This window comes from Trypanosoma brucei, chromosome 7, assembly GCF_000002445.2.
Source record: "Trypanosoma brucei brucei TREU927 chromosome 7, complete sequence".
NCBI lineage: Eukaryota > Euglenozoa > Kinetoplastea > Trypanosomatida > Trypanosomatidae > Trypanosoma > Trypanosoma brucei.
This window is the reverse complement of record NC_007280.1, coordinates 1,695,030-1,720,112: the sequence shown is the minus strand read 5'-3', so window position 1 is coordinate 1,720,112 and position 25,083 is coordinate 1,695,030. Positions and strand designations below refer to the sequence as shown.

The window sequence follows — 25,083 nt, the reverse complement described above, 5'->3', positions numbered from 1 at the left end:
TAAGGTGAAGGAAGAATAAAAGAGGGCTTGCGGCTCTGCATCACATTTAAGTTTGAGGTGTGCCACTATTCCCAAACTGAAAAAGGCGTAGAAAATAACAACGATATTCAGCAGTGATACGATACCGGCGATGATGCGACGGACGGGTGAAATGCATGCGGATCCAAACAATTTTACCACACCGCTTCATGTGGGACGCTGCGGAGATGGCGATTCGTGTGATGGCGTTTCACTCACTCGTAGCACACAAACGGATTCTATACTTGCGCGGCGGTGGGATTTTGTGACATTAAATGTTGGAGGGACGCCCTTCACGACTACGGTTTCAACTCTGTGCTCTGAACCTGGCAGTTTGCTGGCGGTGATGGTCCAGTCTGAGCTTCGAGACTCCTTTCATGTAGAGAAGGATGGAAACTCAGCAATTTTGCTTGATTTAGATCCAACATACTTTGCTCCTGTACTAAATTACTTGCGACATAAGGTGTTGGTTATACCTCCCGGTGTCCCAGAGGCTGGTGTGCTGGCTGTGGCGGAGTACCTAAATTTGAGGAGTTTAATACGGCGAATGGAACCCGAACGCCCCATGAGACGTCAGTTGTTATTTAGTTGGGGTTCGGGTTCTTGTGGGGAGCTCGGCACGCAGCGGTTCGAGGACTGCAATACCCCAACATTTGTGCAAATAACGCCGTTTGGTGTTCATGTAGTGGATGTTGCCCTGGGTGCTAGTTATAGTTGTGTACTCGCCAGTGACGGTAATGTTTATACTTTTGGAAATGGGGACTGGGGACAATTAGGGCTCGGTCACACACCAGAGGTGGAGCAGCATCCGGAGGACACAACGACTGTAGTGACGGTGCCGCAGCGCATTTCGATGTTTGAGCGGGAACCGGCGGTGCATGTGGCAGCCGGTTATGCCTTCGCCGTGGCCCTGACAGCAGATCATCATGTATACTTTTGGGGAAACAATAACCACGGCCAGAGTGGATTGGGGCCACGCAGCTTCCATTGTTCACTGCGCAAAGTGGAGGAACCAACTCTAGTCACAACATTAGAGGGTAAACATATTGAGCAGTTGAGCTGTGGTAGTTTCTTTACCCTTGCTCTGGGTACTGATGGCACGTTGTACAGTTGGGGGTTATTGGATTGTCTTGGCCTTGGAAGTGAAGCAGAAGTGCGTGCTAGTGTTACGGATATATCTATTATTGGTAAGTCGTTGAGTGCGGAGGAGCGCACGGTTGTGCTTGAGCCACAGGTAGTGCGGGTTCCAACTGAGCACAAACTTGTTCGCATCCACGCCGGTCAATGGCACAGTGGCGCTATTAATGCCGCGGGTGAGCTCTTCACATGGGGTGTTGGTTACCAAGGCCGTCTCGGTCACGGTGACAATGGACCGGTAATGCGTCCAAAAAAAGTTGTGGGTGCACTCACCGGTCGTCACGTTGTTGATGTTGCTTGTGGTTCCTTTCATACCGTAGCTTTAACCGACCGCGGTGCCGTGTACTGCTGGGGCGATAACACTTCTGGGCAGTGCGGTGCCCGTCCAACAACCGACACAATAACTTCACCGTATCGAGTAGTAAATCTTGAATTTGTTGCAGGTGGTGTGGCGAGGGCCATCGCATGTGGCCGGCAGCACACCGTAGTTGTGATGGAGGGACCTCAGTCATGGTGTCGGCGCCCGTGTTGCCAATTAGGTCCAGATGGCAAACCAAAAGGAACACACGGTCAAGTCTTTACATTTGGTGGGGTTACATGTCCGGAGGGTTCCGTCTCGAGTGGTGCCAGCAGCGGCAATATGAATAATAATAATAATAACAACAACAATAGCAACAGTAGCAATCAACATTATTATAATGTTGGCTCCAACAACAACAACAACAACAATGCGAGCAATAACCTTGGTGGTTGTAAGACCCAGGGTGGGATGGTGAATCGTCAGTTCCGGCTGGTTCCAGGTTTAGAGGAAATGAATGTAACAAATGTTAAGAGTGGATTGCGTCACAAATTTGTCTTCGCGGAGGATCGTGGTGATGATTTCCCAACAACTTAAAGGAAATATGCACTACTTCATGAACCGTAGCGACAAATTATGTGGAGTCTGAAAAGAGGAAGGGAAAAGGGATGAGGGAAGTAAATACGACCGCGGCGTGTTAGAGGGTCGAAGACATTTGTTAATCAACTTGGCGAATTCTCTCAGCTAACCGTGCGATTGCTTCTTTTTTTATTTCTTTTCGTGCTCATTTTCTTTTTTTTTTTTACTCTTTCCTTCTTCTCTTTGTATTGTTCTTTCCCCATTAATCCTTTGTTGCGGGGTATTGACCAAATAACACATATCCGAAAAAGAAAATGCGTTGACAATGTTGAAGGCAGTTACATGGCTCTTTTTTTCTTTTTCTTTTTTTTCCTCCTCTGCAGTGTGTGCGAGCGTACTGTGCCGTTGTGGGCTCTTTGTTTTTTTTTTTTTGTTTTGTTTCCCCCCTTCTGTCTTTCATTAGCGTTTTGTGCTTTGATATGTTACGTTTCATCCCTTCGAGTTGTCTTTATGATTCAGTAGCGTACTTTTCGTACAGTCGTGTTTTGTTTTTGTTTTTGTTTTTGTTGTGTTGTGTTTTTTTTTTAAGTTTTACAGTGAAAAAGTATTTTCCTTTCATATTTTCACGCTTTTGCTGTTGCTTTCGGTTTGCTTCACTCAGGGTCTATACCCGAATCCGAATCGTGTTATATTATTATTATTATTACATTACATTACATTACATTATAATTATATTGCGTGTGATGATTCGTTAGATCGAAAAGGCGGGGAGGAAAAAAAAAAGAAAAAAAAACAACAACAATAACACCAACAACAAAAACAAAAGAAAGAAGAAAACAACGAAATAAACTCTCATTGACTTTTTTTCCCCCCTTTCGACTATTACCTGAGGCATTTGTTTAGTCCTTTCGAGTGCACGTTTCTTTCTTTCTTTTAAAAAAAAAAAAACATTTTATTTCTCGTATGATATGCTGCGAAAGCACAGAAAAAAAAAGAGAAAAGAATGAGAGTTTATTTCGTTGGGCGGATTTATCATAGTCATGTAAGTCTCCCAGAAGATTTCTTTTTCCTTTTTTTTATTCACATATATTTATTTATTTATGGGCAATGATTATTCCCGTGGGGAGTGGGATCTGGGGAAAAAATAAATAAAGACTACTGAAATATATAAAATAAAATAAAATACATATAAAAAAAGAAAACGGAAGGATGAGTAGAAAGTGGAAAAGGGAAAAGGTTGAAACAAAACATACAAAAGGGCGCTGGAGGTCATCAACTGAATTTCATGTTGTTAAAAGTTTCTGCACGTGACATTTTGATGATACCACTTTTTTTTCTTTTTTTTTTTTCCTCTTCTTCATCTCACGGCAGAGCCCGGTACTGTTACGCGTTGACTGGCAGCGGTTTTTTTTTTTTTTGAAAAGAAGGAAAAAAGAAAAAGAAAAGAGATAAAACCTTTTTTTTTGAAAAAAAAAATGCCCCTCCCCTCTTCTTCGTTTGTTATTATTATTATTATTATTAACTGCCGTTGCCGTGTCATTTTCCTTTTGTATATATTTTATTGGTAATGACATGAGATATGTGTAGGCGTTTATTTGAATGGGAATATACAGGCAGATCGCCTGTGGTGTTTTGAAATAATAATAATAATAATAATAATTATTATTATTGTTGTTGCCATTTACTGTCATGCATATTCCTTCCGAACCAATTTTTTTTTTTAAAAAAGTCTCTCTCCCCTTTATAAAAAATAAAAATAAATTTATTTATTTGTTTATTTTCTCACTCCCCTCTATTTCATCGAGCCGCCTCATGTTTTTTCTGCCTTCCTCTTTCTCTATCTCTATCTCTTTCTTTCTCTCTTGTATTGATTAATGTCTGCTCTTTACCTTATTTTGTTATTATCATTGTATGACAAATCCTTCCTTTCTTCTTTTTCTTCTTCTTTATTATTATTATTTATTTATTTATTTATTATTGACATCACAACAACACTTCGGATTTGAAGTTCCAAAAATAGTAAAAAAAAATAACAAAAAGAAATAAAAAAAATAAGTAAAAGATATAAAGTAGCTATAGAACCATTTAGTTTCTTTCTTTTTTTGTTTTTTTTTGTTACATTGCACTAGATCCACTAAACCATCTTCATTTGTTTTCATATATTTTTTCCTGTTTTATTAAATTTACTTTTTTTCCCTTTTAACTTCCTGACGAACAAAAGCAGTAAAAAAAAAAATAACTGAGGAAAAGGAAAATAAAAAAAAAAAGCAGAAAATATACAAAAAAAAATAAGAAAATCAGAATAGTTTTTATTTTTCAACTAATAGAAGCAATAAAAAGTGTTTTATTGCTTCTATTGTTTTTTTTTGTTTGTCTTGAGATTGGGTTTATAAAATTGACTCACAAAAATACAAAATAAAAATAAAAAGTTTATAATAAATTGAAGCACCGACAGGAACATTGCGTTTTTTAATAATATATTTATAGAACAGATTAGAAAGAGTAAACATACATTTACACATTTATAAACGTAACGTATATATATATATATATATATATATTTCACAAATTAGAAAGCATTTCCACATCTGAGCGGACGGTAAGACGTGGATTAAAAGGAATACGAAATTAAAAAAAAAGAATCAACAGAATTAAAAGAAAAAAAAATAGAGGAGGAAACATTTTTTAAAATACAGATATAGAAAATCAAATAAATCAGAAAAGAGAAGGAAAAAAGAAAAAGGAAACGAAAGGGCGACCCACAGCTGACACCGCTACTGAGGATTGAATTTGTCAGTCACGTAGAAGCAAAATATTAGTTGATTAGGTAATCACGCAAACGCCAATACATCAGTTTGGTCGTTTGCTTTAAATTTCTTTTGTTTTGTTATTTTCTGCCCTTCAGAAAAGAAAAAAAAATAAAAGAAGAAAAACAGCAACAACAACAACAAACTTTCTTACCCTCCACTAATAGCACTAGATTCAACCACCACACCGCTCCCTTTAGTTCTTTATTTTGTTTTCTGTTGTTTTACTACCTGCTGCTCACATTGCGTCGTTGGGCAGAAACAAACAAAAAAAAATATATTTTCATTATATAACTACGTGTATATAAATATATAAATCTAATTATATACGCTCATATATTACCCTTTTGTGCACATTTGAAGCACTGCCGTCAGCGTGTGTTGTATTGCGTTGGTTTGATTATAACGGAGGGGGGGGGAAAAAAAAAAAAGAATGCACGCAACCGCTGAGACGTGTGAAACGCCGTCGAGTTCGCGGCGCCCTCCAAATGACAGGCCGGACTTTCGTGAGGGTTCAACTCTTAAGGAGTTTGATAAAAGTGGCCGTCTCGTGGGATATTTCCGTTGCGGAAGGATGCTCGGGCGTGGTGGCTTTGCAAAGTGTTATGAAGTGGAGCAGGGTGGCGATACGTATGCGTTGAAGGTTGTGGACCGCTCACTACTGCAGAAAACTAAGACACTACAGAAACTCCACTCTGAGATATCCATTCACCGCCGCATGAAGCACAAACACATTGTTAACTTCATACGGACCTTCCATGACGACTGGAATGTTTATATTCTGTTGGAGAAGTGCAGCAATCAGACGCTGATGGAAATATTGAAGCGCCGGCAACGTTTCAGTGTGCCAGAGACACAATACATTGCATTGCAGTCGCTTTCCGCCATTCAATATATGCATGAGCAATGTGTTATTCATCGTGACCTGAAACTTGGTAACATAATGATGGATGCAAATATGAACGTGAAGATTGGGGACTTCGGTTTGGCTGCTGAGTTGCAGTACGACGGGGAGCGGAAACGCACTATTTGTGGCACGCCCAATTATATCGCACCGGAGATCATTGAAGGTTCGCGCGAGGGACATAGTTACGAAGTGGATGTGTGGTCGCTCGGTGTGATCCTCTACACGCTGTTGGTTGGAGAGCCGCCGTTTCAGACATCAGATGTGAAGGCCACTTACCGTCGTATTAGGCAATGCCGGTATGAATTTCCTTCACATGTAGATGTGCCAGAGAGTGGGAAGGAACTTATTCACAGTATTCTGCAGAGCCGCCCCGACCAACGGCCGACGTTGCTGGAAATTCGTTCACATCCATTTTTCCGCCTCCCGCCGCCACCGACGACAGCACCTACCACACTCTTCTACAGTTCACGCCGCCGTCAGCATTCGGATGACCCCCGAGGACATGCGCAGGGACCACTTCCACTTCGCCGCCAAAAATCAGGGGACATTCAGGCGGCGTTGCAGAAACAAACACCGCAACGCCGTCAACCGCAGTCGCAGCCCAAATCAGTTGAAGCTGTTCGCTGCATTTCGAGTCCGCGTGTGTCCCGCGAAGTGCTTCAACCTATCAGCACAAATCTACCCAAAACGGACCGATACCACCTAAAACCCAGCTGCCCGGCGGTAGCTTCCGCAAGGTTTCATGGGGCTTTGGGCGGTGACTGCAACAACAACAACAACAACAATAACAATAACATCAACAACAACAACAACAACAACATTAACAGTGCTGCGGTGAGCATCCCGTCACCTCGTGCAGATGCGATTCGACCCCTCACGCAAGTTGCCGCACCGGGCGGTGCTGATGAATCCGCGGAAACCACTGCAACAACTCCGCGTGTGCAGCTGAGACCTCACCCAGCTATAGAGGAAGAGGAGAAGAATGAACTCACCGCCGTGCATGATCAACTTCATCAGACGTTACGGGAAATAGGCGACATTTCCCCACGTGAGGTTGCCACCCGCACACAAACCAAACGGTCACCGCAAGTGGCTCCCTTGCCAGTGCCGAACTCACCCACAACATCTACAGTTCCTGCATTAACGCCCAGATGCGAAGACGAGCCGGCGCCATCGTTGCCACTTCCCACTGTTTGGGTGACGAGTTTCGCGGATTTCTCCGAAAAATACGGGTTGTGTTACCGGTTGAGCACCGGCCATACCGGTGTGCACTTCAACGACTCCACTAAAATGGTGTGGGAGCCCATTACAAACCGTGTAGAGTATTATATGCGAGTGAAGGAAGTTGTTGCGCGTGGTAATGCCAACGTCCTGCAGGCGCGAGATCAACAACATGCGTTTCACATGGATATGTTCCCTGAAAGCCTGACCAAGAAGGTGACATTGATCAAATACTTTAAATCATACCTCTCACGAACGCGTAATTCTCATACCAACGTGGAGGTTGTACGGTGCTCACCATATGTGTCCGAAGTTACTCCGTCACTTAGCGGACCGCACATGATTGAAGATATTGTATATGTCAAGCGCTGGTTGATCACACCACAAGCAATTATATTCCGTCTATCCAACAAAACTATTCAGGTTTGTTTTCATGATAAGGCGGAAGTTATTCTAAGTTCGGAGTCGCGTGTTGTTACATATACAGAACCAACTGGCAACCGCGTGACAATGTCGCTATCGTCTGTTGCGACACGCTCTAGAGAAATTGCTGCACGGCTTCGTTACACCAAAGACATCCTCAGCGAGCTCATACAAAACCGTGATATTTAGAAGGAAAAGAAATGAAAAATAAAAAAAAAGAAAAGAGAAAAACGTGTGATAGCGTTTCGACAGATGAACTGTGTAGGCAAAAGAAAAAAAAGGACGAGTATATATATATATATATATATATATATATGAATATATATGAATACCCGAAGGGACATTATTCTCTCGTTTCTTCTTGTTACCGTTCTATCTACGTTTTACGTCTCTTTCTCTACAGGGAAGGAGAACAGAAGTTGTGTTTTTGTTTGTTTATTTTGGTGTTTACAGGTGGGCCCTAGTATTATGTGACACCCTTTTTCTTTGTTATTCCTCCCCTTTATCTCAAAAAAAAAAAAAAAATAAAAAAAATAAATTAAATAAAAACAAAAGAGAAAAACAGGATGAGGGAGTGAAGCATTTTACTTCACTGCTGCACCGTATAAGTCGATATGCAAGCCATATGAGGCCCTTTCTTTCTTTATTTTTATTTATTTATTTCCGCCACTTGTTTGGGTATATGAGGCTTCAGGCGGGGCTAGATTCGAAAATGAGGCCGGGGAGAAGGGGCGAAGGGAAGAGAAGAGAAGAGATGAAATGAAATGAAGGTGTTGAAAAGAGAGGAGAGAGAGAAATAGAAAAAAAATATTAATGAAACCCACATCTACGCATTGTTATTTTGCGTTATAAGACCCATAAAAAGCACTAGATCACTTCCCTCCCTTTTTTGTTATTTTTTTTGTCCCCCCCTCTCTCTTTCCACGTACTCGTCGCTATTACGTTTTTGTGATGTGATGTGTTTTCTTGTTTTTTTTTTCCATATGTACTGAATTTCCTCTCTTTGTTGCTCTCTCTCTCTCTCTTTATCTTCCTCTCTTTCTATTGCTTCCATCTGGAGGGAAATGATACACTGTATTCGCTTTCAACTCCTTTTTGTTCTTTCATTTCCATTTCCATCCTTTTTTTGTTTTTGTTTCACCTTCATTCATTAATTCTTCCTTTCTTTTGTATTTGATGCCACGATCCTTTTCAACATCGTCGGCAAGCTATAGAAAAATATATCATTAAATACACAACTACGATGGTGGAACCGCTGAAGAGGAAGTAATACACGAGCAAACGTTCATTTGCAACTACATATATATATATATATATATATCTGCGTATGTGAATGTATATGAAACAGGTCACGAATTTGCTACGCGCCTGCAGGTGAGGCAAGGTGATTTCCTTTTTGTGTTCAGATGTTTGACAGTTTGCTCTTTTTTTTGTTGTTTTATGTTTCATCTCTTCGGCTCGTTCTCACGTCGTGTTTTTTTTCTTTTTTTGCCTCTCTTTGTTCCTTCCCCTCTTTTCCCCTCTTTTTTATTTTCGTATCTTCAGATCCAACGAGGTATGATTATATATCAGCGACAACACAAAGCTCCCGCCTCGTTGCAGCGTGGTGTTTCTGTCATTGTTTCTGTTTATTTCAAGAAAAAAAATTGCTGTTATTGTTGCTTCTACTATTATTATTTCCACTCTTTACGTTTATCTTCTTTTCTCCCTCACCATTGGTGTTTCTCTTTGTCTTTTACTTTTAATATTAATATCTTTCTCTTTATGTGTGAAGGCTGAGGGTCCTTATTTAGTGTACGCGAGGGAAGTCCTTACATATCACGAGTTTGCGCGGGGACTAGCCCTTAATATTTGTTTCAGTTGAATTACTCGTTATTACAAATCAATATATATATAAATATATAAATATAAATAAATAGTGTAGTTATTTTGTTTTTATTTATCACCGCATCTGCTACTAACGTGGTGGCGGTGAGGCAGAAAGTTCTCTCAGCAGAAGTGTACAAACAGCGAAAGGAAAAGTTGGCGCGGCCAACCATATTTAACTTGAGCAGTGTAACGTTGAAGGGACAGATAGATAACAACAACAACAACGAGACAAAACATAAGCAAAACAAAACAAAAGAAGAGCGACCGGAAGAAGGTGGTTAAGGTAGTATTTGTATTAAGGGTAATTATTATCGCCATTACTTGAAGGTGCGAATTCACCGACTGTGACAGCACCGACCTCACTGGTTATCATATATATATATATAAACATTTATACACCAGCAAAGAGGCGGAAAGCTACACAAGGCTGTGGAGGCGCAAGGTAATAAAGTCAATTCAAAAGTCTATTACAGAAGGTACCTTTGTTTTCTTTTTTCCCCCCTGTTTCCACGTTTTTTTCTTATTTTGTTTTTTTCTTTATTTTACGTTGAGTGGCATTGTGTTTGAAACCTTCCTCCAGAGAGAGCCGTGATCCGTTTCCGGCGGTTCTTTCGAAACGTATGGGTTGCGGTTCGAGTGTCCCTGATGTGGTGAACCCTGGTTTTGCTATGAGGGTTCAGCGGCAGCCGAGCACAGTGAGTCAACACCAGTCATCCGAAAATTTTCTGAATGCGAGGCGATTGCGTCGGAAATCGAGCGGTATAAGAAGGAGTAGTAGCGGCGCTAGAATTGATGAAGAGGATATGCTATCGGACATCAGTTCTGCAGGATCGTCTGGCCGCTCGCTGCTTGATGTGCATTCGATGTTAGCTAGAACCTCATTTGCCCTAGAAGATCTGGAGCATCAGCGCCGGCAGCTACCCGATCTCATCGATGAGAATCTCTTTGTCTACGATGATGTCGTTGTGGCAAAGGATGAAGTTAACTCTAGGCAGTGGAAGGCTGAAGTGAACCGGCAGCCGCAAGAGATGCGGCGAAGTCGGTCAGGAAGCCGTCGACTATCCATGGGACCCAGGAAAGGGAAAAACAACGTCTTTTGCTTTGCGGACTTCAAGGTGTGGGTCGATGAAATGGAAACGGGAGCAAATGAGGGTATGGTGAAGGTTGGCAAACAACGCCTCTCCATCCTGAGTAGGAGCTCTGAGGAGGATGAGGCCCTCAAGGGTGCTCGGGTTTCCTTTACTTGTTCCACTCGACCCAATGCCTTTGCCGTGTTGCGGGCTCGGATGATTGCTCAGCAGGAATTTTCGAAACTAAAACTTGCAGAACTCGGTGTACCGCGTAACATAAGAGACTTCCGCATCCGGACATTAATTGGCCATTCGGCGCGTGTGAGGTGTCTTTCCCTTTCACCTAATGAGAAGGCCTTAGTGAGTTGTTCAAATGAGGAGACATATGCGACGCTGCGGAATCTTATGGCTGACGAGGAGAGGGGTTCCTTTTCGGGTCACCGTGATGTGGTCATGTGTATGGCCTTCTCCGGTGACGGCAAATACTTGGCAACGGGCAGCAAAGACAAAACGCTTACGCTTTGGGACGCCGCCATCACAAAGGTACTGACGGTATTTAAGCATGAAAAGGTGGTCATATGCTGTTGCTTTAGCCCAGACAGTAAACGCATTGTGGCGGGTTGTCAGGACCGTGTGTGTCGTGTGTGGGATGTGATGCGGGGTGCTCAGGTTGTCACGTATACTCGACATTGCGGTATTATTGCAGCCGTTTGTTACAGTCCTGACGGCGGGAGCATCTGTAGTGGATCTTCTGATAAAACCCTACGCGTGTGGGGTGCGGAAAGGGGAGGCACTCGCACGGTGCTCTCTGGGCATGTGGGCGTTGTGTTGTCCTGCAGTTATTCCACAGATGGTGAGCACATATTTAGCAATGATGAGGCCTTCTTGTGTATGTGGAACCCCAAAGATGGTGTTTGCACAATGCGGCTGTCGGTAGCTGAGTTTGTGAGGAAATGTGGTGGTATTCCAAAGGTACGGAGACTGGGGTGGACGTTATGTTGTTCTGCCCCAGGAGCCTTCACTCACTACGTTGTGGCTGCTTGTGCGAACCGATTCGTGTACTTGATTGATGTACGAACCGGTGAGGAATACGCTAGTACGTTCTGCAAGGCGCCCGTGTATGCCTTAACACGTGGTAGGTGCAGCACAGTGGCGTTCGGTGATACTTTTGGGAATATATATATCCAAGAACTCATGTAGCGTGCCCCTTCCTGCCGGTGTTTCCAGTGAGCATATAAATATTATATATGTGTCTGTCTGTTTGTTTGTTTGTTTTATTATTTGTTTATTTAACCCCATTGCCTCGTTTTTGTTCTTTTTTTTTTACTTTTTGTTGCCTTCCCGGACAGCAGCTTCTGTTTGTGACCTTGGCTGATGATTCTTTAGATAACAAAACCGGCTTTGTGAAGGAGCGGTAATTGAAGGTCGAACGGAAAAATTTTCTTTTGGATTGATTTGCAGTATTTTTCCTTTTTATTTTCTTGGTGTTTATATGCCTATTTACAATATATTTATCTGTTTGTGTTAATATGTATATATTTGATTTCCCATGTTCCATCTGTCCTCATACGCCAATATAGATGTACCGATGAGTACGGCGTAGTGGTAACGAAGCATGTGCCGCAGCCAGCATAACTCGTTTGGTTCCTTTTCACCTACGATAGTTTGCTGCTGTTATGTCATTTTTAATATATATATATTTCCCCCTCTTCTCGTCTGTTTGTTTAACAGCAGCATGGAAACCGCCGTACTTTTCGCTCTCAGAGCATTTTGTTCGTGCGTTTCTATTTGTTTAGGTTGAGCGTTTTCCTTTTTCAAAAAGAATTTGATTTTGTCATTCCTCTTGTGTGTACACTCTCTCTTTTTTTTTTTTTAAATTTAAATTTTATTTTATATTGCTGCACTCATGTGCTTTACGCGCGCTTGTGGCATCTGACGACTTCACTTCAATCACGGAGGCGATTAGTTAGCCGTTACTCGTTCTTATATTATTTTTACCTCTTATTATTATTATTATTATTTTTGTTTGTGCGTCCAGCATTATTTAGTACGGCTTCTTTCCCTGGGATGGAACTCACTGCCGTTTCCAGCACTTCTTTTACTTCTTTTCTTTTTTACTTTTTGTTTTTTTTGTTTTTTCCCCTTATCTTCTTTAATGTGTGATAATACCCGTCCTGAGGCGGTATGTGATGTTGAATTTTTATTATATCATATAATATAATATGTTTTATATGATAGGTGTTATATAAACGAGTATTTTTTTTTTTTTATGTTTGTACTAATATTTATTTGATTATTTTTTTTTGTGCAGATGGACAATGTCAAAGAATGTGGATGTAGCATTTTTGTTTCTTTTTTTATTAATTTTGCGCGCTCGCTTTATTTTTATTATAACCATGTTTTTTTTTTTTTTTTGTAAAAAAAAATATTTTGTTCTCTACCGTTTCCCAAGTTGTATTTTTCTATTTTCGTGAATTTATTTCTTTCGGTCCCTTTGTCTACTGCCATTGCAACACGAAAAAAAAATCTAAATAAATAAATAAATATATATATTTATTTATATTATTTGTGTTCATTTGCATGACAACTACGAGGGTTATGGAAGATAAAACAAAACAAAACAAAACAAAACAAAACAGGAAAGGGGAATGTAAAATTTGATATTGGAAATGTGTGAGGGATGTGACGGCTGGACACTGCAAAGCAAAATTTCAGTACCGTCTCCATTCACATGCGAAACTGAGAGTATGAAGGGTGAGGATGAGGGTAAATTAGTTTTAATTATTTTTCTTTTTGTGTTGATGTTGCCATTGATCCGCTAATTATTTTAATTTATTTGTAGTTAATAATAATAATAATTATTATTATTTTACTTTAAAATTAATTACCTACCTTTGGAATGATTTAGTTTTCTTTTTTGTCGCTGTGTTTTGTTTTGTTTTATGTATTTGACAGCGGGTGTGTTGTGGCGTAAACGCTCGTGTTGTGACTATCTTTAACCTTCCCTTCTCTTTCTCTACTTCCGTATTTTCTCGTCACTTGTGTTTTTTACACCTGCCATTTCCCTTGTCTTTCTTTTCTTTTTTCTTTGTTTTTTTGTGTTTTTTTTTTCACAGTTGGAGCAAGTGCCTTTGATTGTTATTTTTTTTATTTTTGTTTTTCCTTTACTGAAGAGGAAGTGCAAGTATATATAAATGAATATATATTTAATTAATTTAATTAATGTATATATTTGCATGTGAAACCCCTCTTCCCTAACCCCCCCTCGACAAATGAATGAATAAATAAATGATTTCCCCCCCTTATTCCCGATATCGGGTATATCATTTGACCTGAGGAGCCGCAAAAGAAACGCGCTGAATGCGTTGCGGTTTATTTATTTCCCTCTCTCCCACCTAATGAATTTTTTTTTTCTCCATCCATCCTCCCTTTTATCCCTTTTTAGTTGCCCCATTTCTCAGATTTGCCAATGCATTTTTTTTTTGGGGGACATTATGTTGTGCCGTCTTTTTACGGGTAGTTTCTTAGCCTCAAAATTAATTCTGCCTTCTTTGCCCCTACTTACCTATCAACTTTCCATTTATTTATTTATTTACTTTTTTTTTTTAACACCTCTGATCCATTTAGTGGGGAAGTGGCAGACGCATCGACAAGGAGGAGAGGGAGCGCATTAGGGGAGAAAGAAAGAAAGAAAGAAAAAAAAAACAAAGCAAAGGAACAGGGCGAAGGGGGAAAAAAAAAGAAAGCAGTTAAATACAGAGCGAAGCCACGAAGAGGGAAGAAGGAACCCGAAAGCATTGAAAGGAAGAAGAAGAGTGTGTGCGCTCCAGTAAGACTGAGGGTACCATACGTGAAAGTCTGCGTCATTTGTTTCGAGACTAAAAGACATCAAAGTATTTAAAACGACAAAAGCAGCAGCAACAGCGAAAGGCGTATTGTTAAGTAAGCAATTTGGTTACTATGCGGTCACAGGTGCGTGTTATTATTCGTACAAAACCTACTGATACGGTGGCTAGCGCCTTCCGCATATTACCCAATAATGTTGTGTCTGTTTCCCGACCGATGGGAGTGGGAGCACGAGGCCCAACAGCCACGAAAGCGGGCATCAATAGAGCTGAAACTGCTGTCAAGGAGGAAACACTCACTTTCTCAGCCGCTGCAGTACTTCATAACGCATCTCAGGAGTCAGTTTACAATACCGCTGTATCGGATCTGATTGATTCCGTACTACAGGGTTACAGCTGCACGCTGCTTTGTTACGGACAGTGCGGGGCGGGGAAAACTTACACCATGTTTGGAACCGACACCTTCTCCACACGTGGATGTGTGCAGCGGGCGATTGAGGTCCTCTTCGAAGCGATACGCACCTCCACCGACCGAAGGTACACCGTCAAGGTAACTTTTGTGGAGGTGTACAATGAACAGGTGTTTGACCTGTTGGGAAAAGGCCCGTCCGCGTCGGAGACGGCAGTTGCAACCAAGCGGCCCGGCCGTGACAAAAACGTTGATGGCGGTTTCAACAGGCAGCGCACAGGTTCTCCCAACTATGATGTAGCGAACGTGCCCTCCAATTCCAAAGGCGATGGTAAAGCCACTGTAACCATTAGCGGTGAGGGGACTGTTGTGCTTCGTGGGGTTGACGAACGGCAGTGCCCAACGGAGGCGGATGCGGTGGCTGCCGTCTCTGAAGGGGTTGGGCGTCGCCTGACTGGTGCCAATGCACTCAACCGTGAAAGTTCCCGTTCACACGCTGTGCTCACGGTTTATGTTACAAGCACGAGTCTGTTGGACAGCGATGCAGTTACTCTTGTTTCACGGATGAGTTTTGTTGATTTTGCCGGAAGTGAGAGGACGCACGCCACCAGCACAGAGGCGGAGAAACAGGAAGCCCACATGATCAACCGGTCGCTCATTATGCTAGAGCAGGTGATACTTGCTGTGTCGTCTGCGCGGTCTCGGCACGTCCCTTTTAGACAAAGTAAGTTGACGATGCTACTGAAGGATTCGTTGGGGGGTGGGACTATGACGACAATTATCGCGAACGTTTGGCCACAACCTGAGCATATGGAAGCGACACTCGCTACCCTGAACTTTGCTAAGCGTTTGATGCGTGTGGAATCCAATCCCACCCCGAATGTGGCGTTAGACCCTGAGGCCCAAATCCGTGTACTGCAGAAGCAGGTGAACAGTCTCAAGTCGGAGCTTCGCATGCAGGATCAGTTCGCGGGTCGAGTGGCGATCCCAACGGCTCCACTTGAAAGTGACGAGATTAATGGAGCTCGGGATATTGTGATGGCGTACGTGGAGGGATCCATACCCCAAATACGTGTCTCATGCGTGCGTGAAATGTATGCATGTTTTTCCGTATTCAAGACGCTGCTGTTAGATATGGAATCGCAGCTCCGTACCGCGGAACGGTCGGCGTCTCCGCCACCCACAAGCTCCCAGAGGGCTCAGCAGAGGACGAAAAACGTCGCCAGACCAACTGGCTCACAGGAGCCGAAGGAAACCCCACGACATGTAAATAGTACCATGGATGCCAATGTTGGTGTGAGTGTTGGTACAGCGGAAAGGGCCAGTACTGCTCTAGGAGATATGTTTCAGCAACAGCAACTGCTGCAGCAGCAGCAACAACTACCACAACCATTACAGTTACCATATCAGCAACAACAGCATCACCAGAGTATCACTAGCCCCCGGGATACATTTATGCCTTCCACCATGCGCCCCGGCGACAGGCGCATTTCAGGTGCGGCAGCTGCAGCAGGAAGGACACTAACTCCTGTTACCAGTGCATCTGCTGCCGCGTCGGATTTTCCCGGTGGCTCAAATACTACTCACCGGTTCAAATTAAATGCGTCCTCGGAGTCCGCGTCAATGTTAGAAAGGGATCTTGGGAAGGACCGTTCTCGGCCACATGGTGGACGAGGTTCTGCAATTGAAACCCGGCTTGAGCCTGGCGTCGCACCGACTGCTGGCTTTGTCGGTCCTTCCTCACCGGCGCCTGGTGGCAAATCTTTAGTGCGGTTGGAAAGTATAACACGCGACAAGCGTGCGGCTTTTGAAATATACAAACAAACCCCATCGGGCATATGCCACGTTCAGGCCATAAACTCAGCGCAAGAGAAACTCGCCCGCAAGAACGACGAGATGCACCGCCTTCGGCAGAAGGTTAAGGATGTTCAGGGAGTTATGGAAAGGTACGGAAACTTTGACCCGAAGAGGGAGAACGCCGAGCCCGGCGGTGGTCATTTGCCGTTTATTGTCCCTAACGGGAGTCCTACACAACATGTTTTTAATGAAACAACTGCTGGCGAAACGGGAGCTGAGGCCATGGCATCGGCTACCGACAGCCCCGGACGTCCCACTGATGCATTAGACACGTCAGAGTTAGAGCAATTAATCAATATGAAACCCGAGGAGAGGAAGTTGCACTTGCGGCATGTTACCACCGCGCTGACCCGAGCGAAGACGGAGCAAAGTCTATTAACATCCCAACTTGATCGACTTCGTGAAGAATTTATGAACAACTTTAATTACTGGCATCAAATGAGCTTACAGTCGTTAGTGGCACAACAGGTGGATAAGGCAACGATTCCCATGCTCAAAGTGGATACCATTCCCAGCACGCGGTGACCAGCGAGTAATAGGGATATGAACTGGTGATGTGGAGACCACAACAAGGTTCATGATACAATGGAGTCGTGACGTTTGATGCATTTTAGAGTCCAACATTGCGGCTTCCAACGAAGCAAAGAAACGCATAAATGAGAAGGCGTCGCCACAAAAATGTAACATACATCCTTATTCCCCTGCATATATATATATATATGTGTGTGTGTGTGTGTGTGTGTGTGTGGTGTTCCTGCTCCGGTGTGAGATGTGGCGATGGAATTTAGAGGGGAGAGGGAAATGTTCACACTGTTTACTATTAGTATCGGCTCACGATTTTTAGAAATTTCATGTGAGCTTTGCAAAAAATAAAAATAAAAAAAAGAAAAGTTCCGAGGAAAAGTAGCCTACAATCGTCAGTCGACGGAAGTGTAGGGAATGCGCAAAAGAAAAAAAGAGAGGTGAAGAGGAGGGAAGGGAGTTTCTGCACATGGAATCGCGCATGTCAGTGAAGAAGAGGATATGTAAAGAGGTTGTGGTAGGGGGAAGGGAAAGAGACATGATTAGTGTTTCATTCATACCAAAGGTTTGCACATGTTGTCATGCATACACGCGTGTGTGTGTGTGTGCATATGTATATTCATTTGTGTTAATGTGTTTCTATTAGTGAGTATTGAAAGGAAGGATGCATGTGTTGAGAAACTCTAGCGGTGATGATTGTGGGAGTTGCGGTCTCAACTGGTCAGAGAGGTTGGAGAGGGGAGTGGTGGCGGTGGTGGAAGGGAGAGGCGTTTCGTTTGTTAGGTCGAAGTAATAATGTTTTTAAGGACTTCATTCGATCCTCAACTTACCTTTCTTTCCTTCCCAATCTTTTTGTTTCCGCCTGTTGCCCGTGTTTGTACTTATAGCATTACCTCACGTTACCTGCTCTTCCCTTTCTTCTGCACATGTCAACGTTTCCTTTCGTTGTTTGGATTGTTATATGCTTTTTATTGATGGTACAAGCATACTTTCCACCTGTGCACCGCCTTTCCCCACCACCTTGTGCCACCGTGCTTGAGTTACCCAGTTTCCCTTTTTCTCTTTGCCCCACTTTTTTCTTTTTGTTGTATTATATATATATATATATGGTTCCTTCACTCCGTTGTCTTTCCAAAGAAATTATAAGTTTCCTCATTCCTTTGCACCTCTCCGTCTGGGGCTTACATATATGCATATATGTTTCTTTATGACTGTGCGCATAACATGCTGTTTTCCGCGTTTGTGAACTTTTCTTCGGTACGCTGTTCATTTCTTCCCCATTTTTACTTCTGGTACACTTTCCACAATCGAATACGCGTGGCTGTACGGGCGTACGTATTTATAAACTGCACGCCACTGTACGAGCAAGGTACTGGTTGGTGGTTTTATCGGTTTCTGAAGGCCAAGAAGGGGACTTTAAAAAGGAGCGAAAGAGGGAAGTAGAGGACCGAGTTGTTTAGTGTGGCCGAGGTTAAGCTTTTACCACTGCGGCGGATCGGTGGAAGGAAAGAGTAAATCAAGGGGAGAAACAGACATTAGAGGTTTGAGAGGCGCCCACGTCTTCACGCAACAGGGTTAGAAACATTAAGGATGGACGTCACGCCTGTGGTTGCAAGGGAGATTGTTCGCCGTTTTGGCAAACTGACGGCTGGAGGTTCTTCCATGTCCCTCACGACGGAGCTCGCCTCTTTTGTCCTGCGCTTGCAGTTGCGCAACTCCCCCTTCCGTGACGCGAAGGGCGATGTCGAGATGACGCCGGAAGCAATCGAAACCATGGTGGAAGATGTTGCAAATTTTCTCGTTACCTGTTCGGAGGATTTGATGGCGACCCTCTCACTCCAGTGCCGAACACTATCACTCCCCACGAAGTTGAAGGCCAAGCGTCATAAAGAGCGGGTGAAGTTTGAGACAGTCACGTTGAAGCTCCTTACCTCTCTGTGTGATAATTCGGAGCGTTTGCCGGAGGAGCTTCTAGGTGAAATGACATTCTTTATTTTGCACTGTTATGGGCAAGCGGAAGAGAGTCAGTCGAATCTTCCGGCGCGGAAGGAGACGGCGTTGGTGCTCACCGCGGTGCTCCCCAAATCGCAAGTCCCCGCGTTTGCGAGTCAGCCACCTGAAGAGAAAAAACGACAACTTCAGGAACTTCGTCGCATCGTGTGGGGTATACGGCTTCATAACGTGGCCTGCGGTAAGAGTGTTGGCACAGGCATCACTCCACCAAGGGATAAAGCAGAGTTACTGATGTCATCTCTGCGGGAACATATAGAAAAAGAACTAGAGGAGGCCATTTCAGCGTGCGCCAGGTACGTGGCTGTGCTGCGCTCCCCCTCAACGCCTGTTGAAGGATCGATGCGTGAGGCGATCTGTGCAGAGTATCACCGACAACTTCAGTTATTGTTAAACATACGTATGGCCAAGCAACAGCTAGATACCCTTAACAACCAAATATTTGGTGAGTTGCTTCCATCATACGAAGCGGCGTTGGAAGCTGTTAAAGACGTTCTTGGCACAAGGTCCATGCGTTCTGATGGAGTTTCTCTACGGAAGAATGTTTCAAAAGCTACGGTGTACCCCAAGTTTATCGAGCTTGCTGAAGTGTATGAGGAGGCGCAGCGCAGTTTTCAATCATTTGAAGATATCAAGGCCCTGATGACTCTCTCTCTCTCACTAGGCAAGGTGTCAAATTCGTCGCTTCCACCTACACTTTTACAGGAGGCTATCAACCTTGAAAAAGAGGACGGTCCGGCGGATCGATGCTCCACAGAGGCACGGTTCGAATCTATTGTAACTGCCTCTTTACCCACCAAATTAGACAGAGTTTTTTACGCTCGAGACGCTGAGACACTGCGCGCTCGCTCTGCAGTCTGTGCTTTGAATGGCATGTGCCCTGTAACTCTTCTAGAGGACGGTCTCTGTGTCGAGGGCCGTGTAGGTTCTAGGGACCCCGCTTTCCCGGGATTCGTAATGCGTTCCGAGGTAGATAACGAGAGGGTGGAGTGGTACGCATTTCAAACAGCCTCAAAGTTGTTAAGGTTCGCAGCCTCATCCCAACGATTTGTTGACCACGCAAAGACCTTAGTGAAGTCTAACATGGTGATGGTTGGGTTGTTTGGTTTGGTGGATCTTTTGCCGCGTGAGCTGTACATTGAGGGCACGCGTCGATATGAGCATCAACAGGAGGAAGCACTAGCTGCTCGCCAGACCGTTAGCACGCAGACCGGCCAGATTGATTCTTACATTGACCGCAACTACCGTTGGAATGAATGGGATCTACGGCGGCAGGCGCTGAAACTTGTGAATCTGCTTGACATGCGGACTCACTCAACCCAAACGATTGCCTCCCACTTCAGGAGGGATAACGCGACGCAGTGTAGGCCGCCCAGAGACGACTCAACGCAGACAATGCAAGATATCGCCGTGCAACCCCCAAGGACGGTACAGTACTTAAAGGGGCTTCGTGGCACCAAAACATCAGCAATCGAGACGGTACAGAAGACCTTCCTGTATTAAAGGGTTTGGGTCTAGCCTCGTGTGTAAGCATATGTCTGAACAAACATACAAACATATATATATATATATATATGCGTCTCTACATGATTGTGTTTTTGTCTCCGTAGCATGGAGGGATGACTGTACAATTTTCATCTTTTCCACCATGATGGCATTGTTACTTTATCATGGTGAGGAGTTATGTAATACACTACAGGAGGAAGCAAAAAAAAAGAAGCTAATTTGAGGGCTGTCAAGGGCGTCTTCAACATGTGAGAGGAGGGGGAAAAATGAGAGGCAATGCTCGTTGGAATCCGGGGGAAAGAATTTGGGGGCATGTTTGTAGAGGGTTCGTGCATTTATTACATTTATTACATTTATTACATTTGTCTGTTTTGAGTATTAGAGATGAAACAAGGTGCGGAGGAGAAGGGCCACAAGAAATACCAGGAACCCTTTCCTGACACTTTGTGCTGATTCACCACGACGCGTTCACTGTGTGTAACTTGCACTGCCTTTTTTACTCCCGTTTCCCCTGCTTGCTTTTCTTCGCAAGCGTGTGTTCGATCGCTGATGCCTTCGCTTTGCTTTGTAACAAGCAAAGATGTATACTTTGTGTTGCCGTCTGCTTCATCTTCAGCTGTTTTTGTTCTAAGTACAATCTGAATACGTGTATTTGTGATTGTGTGGGAGTGTGCTTACTTCGCAGATATGCCCTCCCTTTCCTCTGAGGTCTTTGGCGAAATCACTCTAGAAAGGGGGAAAAATAAATATTACAGTTTTGGCTTTCTTTTGTTGCAACCGCTGTGCCAGAACGTATATTGGAATCTTCACTCTCTGATAAATCGAGCCACCACCGAAATTATTGGCCATGCCAGCAGAGACCATTGAGCAGCGGCTTGTGAATCGCTTCATGCGATACTCTGCCATAAGCAGTCAAAGCAACGCCTCCTTTGCAGGGAAGTCCTTACCGACATCCCCTGGGCAGCAGGAACTCGCTGAGCTGATTGCTGGAGAACTGCGAGATGTGGGTTTGGAGGATGTATTGTGTGACAACCACGCCACAGTAACAGCGATTAAACGGGGCACTGTGAAGGATTGCCCAACTATCGGTTTCATTGTTCATCTCGACACAGTTGATGTTGGTCTCAGCCCGGTTGTACGGGCGCAGAAGCTGCATTACGACGGGGGTGACGTTTGCCTCAACAAGGAAAAGGATATTTGGTTACGGGTGACAGAGCACCCGGAAATTGAGGCCTACGTTGGACAGGATATTTTGTTTAGCGATGGTACCAGCGTGCTTGGGGCGGATGACAAAGCAGCAATCACGGCGGTCATGGAAATGATCACAGGGTTGCAGCCGAACGATGAACATGGTGATATTGTTGTATGTTGTGTGCCTGATGAGGAGATTGGCCTCTTGGGTGCGAAGAATCTCGATCTAAAGGCTCGTTTTGATGTGGACTTTGCGTATACGATCGATTGCTGTGAGTTGGGTGAAGTTGTTTATGAGAACTTTAATGCGGCGGCAGCACGTATCACTTTCACTGGCGTCACGGCTCACCCCATGTCTGCGAAGGGTGTGCTGGTGAATCCGCTACTCATGGCGATGGATTACATTGCGCAGTTTGACCGCAACGAAACACCCGAGTGCACGGCGGGGCGTGATGGCTATTGGTGGTTTTCTGATATATACGCCAACCAGAATGAGGCGGTATTGGATGTCAAAATACGCGAGTTTGATGCAGTCAGGTTTGAAGCACGCAAACAACAGCTTCTTTCGGTTGCGGAGTCCATTCGGCTGCGCTACCCAACTGGTGTTGTGGAGCTAAGCATTTCAGAGCAGTACCGCAACATTGCCAACTTTTTGGGTGACGATCGCTCTGCAGTGGACCTTCTGTTCGATGCATTGCGCAGCGTTGGTGTGCAGCCAAAAGTAACACCGATGCGTGGCGGGACCGATGGAGCTGTTTTGTCTTCCCGGGGTGTTGTGACCCCAAATTACTTTACAGGAGCACACAACTTCCACTCGAAGTTTGAGTTCCTTCCCATTCCGTCGTTTGTCAAGTCATATGAGGTCACGCGGCAGTTGGCACTATTGGCCACGAAGCTACCCAAGCTGCGGAAACGGTGAAGACCGCCATTAGTTTCTTTTTTAGTTCCCCTACATGCCTTCCGTTCATTTGTATATATATATATATATATATATATACACGTGTCTGGAGATTTATATTTGAACATGGTGGTTGGTTGGCAGGGAGCAATGTTTTCGTTTTCTCATTCCTCTTTCGTGGTGTTGTTTTCTGTAGTAATATTATCGGTATTATCATTTTGCTATCGTTTCCGCGTTCATAATAGGTTCTGTTGTAGTTTTCATGTTTCTCCGAGCCTGCCGCCACTTTCTTAACTCGGATTCCGCGCCAATATTTCTTACGCTTTTGGTTCCACCTTTATTTGTTTACTCCCTTAATTTTTCACGGCCACCACTTTCTTTCCACTGGGCATGTCTTTTTTTTTACGTTTACATTGTTGTTCTTTTGCGCGGCCCGTGTGTCTTCATCTCTCTGGAGTACCATTCAGCGAAACGGATTCAACGTACTTAATTTCTTTCGTTTTCTCCCATTGTTCTTCTGTTCTGATCGTTTTGCTGCTCCTGTTTGTCTTTTCCTCACTTTTGTTGTACAAAAGCGCGGGCATCGGGCCTAGAAGGGAGCACAACAAGTAACAAGAGGGAAAGCATAAGCAACCACGGCGGCATCAAGGGAGGGAAAACAAGGGAACACACGCACAAAAAAAGAAAAGGGAACGATATTAAAAGTTGGCTATGAAAGGGCCAACCGACAACGTGGCGGAATCAAACATCTCGCTGCAGTCTCTTACACCTCTTGGTGTTAAACAACTCTCCAGGAAGGAGAAGCGCGAGCTCCTCCAGCTGCACCGAGAAAAGGAAACGCGAAACTCAAATGTCGTCCTTCTGCTAGGAACTGACCTGCTCGCTGGCGGTACTAGTGGCATTGGTTCACAAGAGCTTTTCTGCATTTACGAGCAGATTCTCATTGCAGCACTGGACTGCGGAAGGGTAGACACCAGCCGGCAATACCTCTCGCTGCTTCAAAAGCAATTTGGCAGGCAGTCGGTACGCGTGCGGCGCCTGGAAGGCCTGTGCTTAGAGGCAGAGGGTCGTGCAGAGGAGGCGGAAGGTCACTATCGCGCGTTACTGAAGGACTTTCCAAGTGATGATTTCCCCGTGAAGCGACTGTCCACTATGCTCAAGAGTGAAGGAAAGTATCACAAGGCTATCGAGGTGCTGGAGAAGCAGCTAGTCTACACGGATGTTAACGATGAGAAACATACGTTTCTCGAGTTGCACGGCGGTAACTGTCTCAGCGTGTATCGTGAGCTTTCAAACTTGCACTACCTGTGCGAAAACTATACCAAGGCCCTACACCATGCCAATGAGGCCATGCTGCTTAGCAGTAGTTGTTATCTCTCTCATACGCGCCTCGCCGAGTTGTATTACATGGCGGGCGATCACAGGCACAGTCTTGTAGAGTACGCGCAGTCGCTTCGGTTGAATGACCATCCCAACAACAGTCGCGCAGCGTATGGACTGTGGGTTGTAGCGAATGAGATCATACGACAGAGCAAGTCGTCTACAGCATCTCGTGTGGGGGATGAGCAAAAGGAGGAAGCCGTATCGCTTCGTGCCTGGGCGGAAAAGAAACTTGTAGATATGTACAAGGGTAGTCCAATGCTATCGGCACTGGAGGCGATGCTACATCGTGATGATTAAGTGCTTAGTGGTCGCAACGCTGTACTGTATGCCCTGCCAGCTGCTTCTCAGCAGAACGGGTTGGGATGGGTGAAAGAAGCGTGTGCGTGTGTGGGTAATCTGATTTGGGGGAGAGGACTGGATAAACACAGCTGGAGGTACCTGAATTCAGAATAGGGTTAATTAAGCAGGAGGGGGTTGAAACAAGTATGAGGTCGGGCGTCTGAGATTGGAAGCGCCTCGTCACTGAAAGGCTGGTGATGAGATCAGAAAGAGAGAGAGAGGAAAATAGAGCTGAGGATGACCGAAAGAAAAGGAGATAAATGGTAAAGATTAGCAGATGCAAGGGGGATCAAGACGCGACTCTACGAGCTGGGCCATGAGTTTCGTGTGTCGAGCCCATGTGAGGGGGAAGGTAAGACAATTAGAATAACAGAACGTGGTTTCGGGGTGTGTGTGGGGAAAGGTTTCGTTTACACATATGTATGCACGCGGGTTGGGAGTTGTATGTATATGTGTATGGCAGAGGTGTGCCATTAACTTCCCTGTAATTACGATCAAACCATGCATCACACAAAGGGAACGAACGAAACAAGAGCGTGACACCCTGCTATGTCGTAAAGTGCTTTTGCCTTTCCCTCTAGTCTCAGCGAGGCGGTATAGGTAACAGCGACACCTTTGGGGAACCTTGAGCATAAACATCGGCGTCTGCGTAACAGGAGGAGTGAGAAAAGGATTGGGGAAAAGGGAGAAGAGATAAGGGAAGCATCGTGAGTCTACGTGTACATATACATACATATATGTATATTTGTATCGCGGACGAAGTGGCAGTGCAGGTAACTTTCTGCACCGGCCCT

The 25,083-nt window shown here is 44.3% G+C and overlaps 7 protein-coding genes across 7 annotated transcripts, besides 55 other annotated features; all 7 read left to right on the top strand.

Annotated features, from left to right (window-relative positions):
* Positions 1–5,169: part of a sequence feature (sequence corresponds to BAC RPCI93-33N13) that runs on past the window's edge.
* Tb927.7.6320 (hypothetical protein, conserved) lies at positions 131–2,050 on the top strand (the record flags this gene model as incomplete). The annotated part of the gene is made up of 1 exon (XM_841162.1): positions 131–2,050. The coding sequence occupies one exon, from the start codon at positions 131–133 to the stop codon at positions 2,048–2,050; it is 1,920 nt and encodes a 639-aa protein (XP_846255.1).
* Positions 1,799–1,826: a microsatellite.
* Positions 1,864–1,884: a microsatellite.
* Positions 2,214–2,289: a sequence feature (A-rich).
* Positions 2,576–2,600: a microsatellite.
* Positions 2,735–2,758: a microsatellite.
* Positions 2,806–2,823: a sequence feature (T-rich).
* Positions 2,824–2,855: a microsatellite.
* Positions 2,856–2,881: a sequence feature (T-rich).
* Positions 3,194–3,229: a sequence feature (AT_rich).
* Positions 3,530–3,553: a microsatellite.
* Positions 3,669–3,692: a microsatellite.
* Positions 3,773–3,813: a sequence feature (AT_rich).
* Positions 3,849–3,895: a sequence feature (GA-rich).
* Positions 3,988–4,008: a microsatellite.
* Positions 4,045–4,101: a sequence feature (T-rich).
* Positions 4,258–4,329: a sequence feature (T-rich).
* Positions 4,437–4,518: a sequence feature (AT_rich).
* Positions 4,569–4,593: a microsatellite.
* Positions 4,647–4,786: a sequence feature (T-rich).
* Positions 4,936–4,965: a microsatellite.
* Positions 5,141–5,168: a sequence feature (AT_rich).
* Positions 5,170–25,083: part of a sequence feature (sequence corresponds to BAC RPCI93-2F2) that runs on past the window's edge.
* Tb927.7.6310 (polo-like protein kinase) lies at positions 5,273–7,579 on the top strand (the record flags this gene model as incomplete). Its single annotated transcript, XM_841161.1, has 1 exon — positions 5,273–7,579. The coding sequence occupies one exon, from the start codon at positions 5,273–5,275 to the stop codon at positions 7,577–7,579; it is 2,307 nt and encodes a 768-aa protein (XP_846254.1).
* Positions 6,511–6,566: a microsatellite.
* Positions 7,580–7,621: a microsatellite.
* Positions 7,678–7,716: a microsatellite.
* Positions 7,900–7,952: a sequence feature (T-rich).
* Positions 8,033–8,053: a sequence feature (AT_rich).
* Positions 8,112–8,197: a sequence feature (CT-rich).
* Positions 8,400–8,433: a microsatellite.
* Positions 8,480–8,558: a sequence feature (GA-rich).
* Positions 8,687–8,711: a microsatellite.
* Positions 8,865–8,924: a sequence feature (A-rich).
* Positions 9,268–9,308: a microsatellite.
* Positions 9,470–9,514: a microsatellite.
* Tb927.7.6300 (hypothetical protein, conserved) lies at positions 9,880–11,529 on the top strand (the record flags this gene model as incomplete). Its single annotated transcript, XM_841160.1, has 1 exon — positions 9,880–11,529. The coding sequence occupies one exon, from the start codon at positions 9,880–9,882 to the stop codon at positions 11,527–11,529; it is 1,650 nt and encodes a 549-aa protein (XP_846253.1).
* Positions 11,580–11,620: a microsatellite.
* Positions 12,011–12,031: a sequence feature (AT_rich).
* Positions 12,191–12,226: a sequence feature (AT_rich).
* Positions 12,331–12,350: a microsatellite.
* Positions 12,423–12,483: a sequence feature (A-rich).
* Positions 12,525–12,562: a sequence feature (AT_rich).
* Positions 12,584–12,634: a sequence feature (AT_rich).
* Positions 12,729–12,761: a sequence feature (AT_rich).
* Positions 12,847–12,897: a sequence feature (AT_rich).
* Positions 12,932–12,967: a microsatellite.
* Positions 13,149–13,216: a sequence feature (AT_rich).
* Positions 13,401–13,440: a microsatellite.
* Positions 13,515–13,563: a sequence feature (AT_rich).
* Positions 13,908–13,938: a sequence feature (AT_rich).
* Positions 14,007–14,034: a microsatellite.
* Positions 14,290–16,965, top strand: Tb927.7.6290 (kinesin, putative; the record flags this gene model as incomplete). The annotated part of the gene is made up of 1 exon (XM_841159.1): positions 14,290–16,965. One exon carries the CDS (start codon positions 14,290–14,292, stop codon positions 16,963–16,965), a length of 2,676 nt encoding a protein of 891 aa, XP_846252.1.
* Positions 15,931–16,010: a microsatellite.
* Positions 17,161–17,188: a microsatellite.
* Positions 17,305–17,325: a sequence feature (AT_rich).
* On the top strand, positions 18,553–20,475 carry Tb927.7.6280 (hypothetical protein, conserved; the record flags this gene model as incomplete). Its single annotated transcript, XM_841158.1, has 1 exon — positions 18,553–20,475. The coding sequence occupies one exon, from the start codon at positions 18,553–18,555 to the stop codon at positions 20,473–20,475; it is 1,923 nt and encodes a 640-aa protein (XP_846251.1).
* Positions 20,529–20,548: a microsatellite.
* On the top strand, positions 21,368–22,588 carry Tb927.7.6270 (peptidase T, putative; the record flags this gene model as incomplete). The annotated part of the gene is made up of 1 exon (XM_841157.1): positions 21,368–22,588. The coding sequence occupies one exon, from the start codon at positions 21,368–21,370 to the stop codon at positions 22,586–22,588; it is 1,221 nt and encodes a 406-aa protein (XP_846250.1).
* Positions 22,641–22,666: a microsatellite.
* Tb927.7.6260 (hypothetical protein, conserved) lies at positions 23,279–24,247 on the top strand (the record flags this gene model as incomplete). Its single annotated transcript, XM_841156.1, has 1 exon — positions 23,279–24,247. The coding sequence occupies one exon, from the start codon at positions 23,279–23,281 to the stop codon at positions 24,245–24,247; it is 969 nt and encodes a 322-aa protein (XP_846249.1).